Source organism: Triticum dicoccoides, unplaced genomic scaffold (genome assembly GCF_002162155.2).
Source record: "Triticum dicoccoides isolate Atlit2015 ecotype Zavitan unplaced genomic scaffold, WEW_v2.0 scaffold42786, whole genome shotgun sequence".
Lineage (NCBI taxonomy): Eukaryota > Viridiplantae > Streptophyta > Magnoliopsida > Poales > Poaceae > Triticum > Triticum dicoccoides.
Window position 1 is genome coordinate 1 of NW_021271624.1, and position 1,693 is coordinate 1,693.

A 1,693-nucleotide genomic window follows, 5' to 3' on the forward strand; every position below is an offset into this window, starting at 1 on the left:
CGAAAAGTGCATCGACCAGTATGGAGTGACTCGATACTCTCATGGTCTAAGGAATTATGGATACATTAACTTCCCATGTTATGACTATAGACTTATGACAAAATCATCTCCTAGTACAAAATCCAACTTGGGTCAATTCAACACAAGTGTTCTTCTAACATCGTGCCCTCAATATTGCTGGCACGATCGTTTAGAAAAATAGAACCATCATGCAACACTTGAACTAGTCCTAGAGGCAAGACAAGGAATCTATTTTAACGTTTATATTTTTACACGTTCATATGAGTTTTCCTCTTAGCCTCTTAGTTATTGTAGACTCGAGAGCCATAGTAGTTATAGCACGGAACGTAAACATTTGTCATAAACTTGGAAATAAATAATACAATTATTATTGCCCCTAGGCTATTTTTTCAACATCATTATCAAGGCAAATACATATGCGATACAAACATAATCATTTGCAGACGGTCAAGGAAAAATGTCCTTCAAATAGTTAGCTTAAGTTCCGGCCTGCAGTTTGTCTGTGCGCCAATGGCGCAACAGGTCATCTAGTAGGAGTGATACTTCATGGATATTTCCTTAACATTTTCAAAAAGGAATGGACACTCGATGTGATTATCTATATTTTCAATAAACATTCAACTTAGGATAACATTAAATTAAAAAATTGGAAATATCTTGCTAAAATAGGAATGTCCTACTAGTAAAGATGCATGTAGAAACCTTCCATATATGTTCTCCTTCGATCTACAAGAAATTTCGTATTGATTGACGAAATCTACGGTTTTAGGAAGTAAATCTAAAATTTTAAATGGACACCAAATTTACAGCTGGCCACAATTAAGATCAGCCTCCAGATCTATCAGATCCTCCATTGGCATGGTTATAGCGTCCTCATCCTCGTAGATCCTCCACTATAAATCCACGCCACATACCTTCGTTTTCAACTCACCCAAACAAGCAATTTTCCTTCATTTGCAGATTTTTCCCTCACTTGACAATGGCTCGCAAGAAGGTGGCCCTTCGGTACATCCGCAATAACTCGGCGCGGCGCAATGCCTTGAAGAAGCACACTAAGATCCTGATGAAGAAGGCAGGCGAGGTGGCCGCCATGCCCGATGCTAAGGCATGTGTGGTCGTGTATGGCGAGGGCATGGCGGTGCCAGAGGTGTTCCCATCCCATGGCGAGGCAGTGGCTATCCTGAATCAGTTCAAGAGCATGCAAGAGGCGGCACGGCTAAAGAAGATGATGGACCAAGAGAGCATCCTCCGTGAGCGTATCGTACAGCTCCAAGAGCAGGTCCAGAAGGCTAGACGCGAGGAGCAGGACCAACACACCAAGATTCTCCTGTATAAGGCCTTAAAAAGTGGCCACTTCCCAGACAACATCGAGGAGCTCACAGCCCTGGGCTCGAAGGTGGACTCTATCCTCAAGAGCCTGAGTGAATGCACCACAAAAATGAGTGGGCAGCCACCAGTCGACCAAGCCCAGGTACCATACGTCACCAATGGCAGGGGCATGGGGCCTCCAATTATGTATCAGGCACCACCACAGCAACAGGAGGGTTGTCTTAACACTATGAGGTTCGAAAGGGCCCCTACCACCGTGATCTACGATGGTGACAATACTTGTGGCTATGACGGCAACAACGATGTCTTCTCTCGTGGCCACATGAATATGTAAGCTGGTAGA

The 1,693-nt window shown here is 43.8% G+C and overlaps 1 protein-coding gene across 1 annotated transcript; it reads left to right on the forward strand.

Moving 5' to 3' along the window:
* Positions 1 to 1,000: 1,000 nt before the first annotated feature.
* LOC119346526 (agamous-like MADS-box protein AGL80) lies at positions 1,001 to 1,684 on the forward strand. Its single transcript, XM_037615858.1, has one exon. It carries the CDS (start codon positions 1,001 to 1,003, stop codon positions 1,682 to 1,684), a length of 684 nt encoding a protein of 227 aa, XP_037471755.1.
* The last annotated feature ends 9 nt before the right edge of the window (positions 1,685 to 1,693 follow it).

Excerpts from the sequence above, each read along its gene's own strand:
- LOC119346526 (XM_037615858.1), top strand. The coding sequence starts at position 1,001 with ATGGCTCGCAAGAAGGTGGCCCTTCGGTACATCCGCAATAACTCGGCG.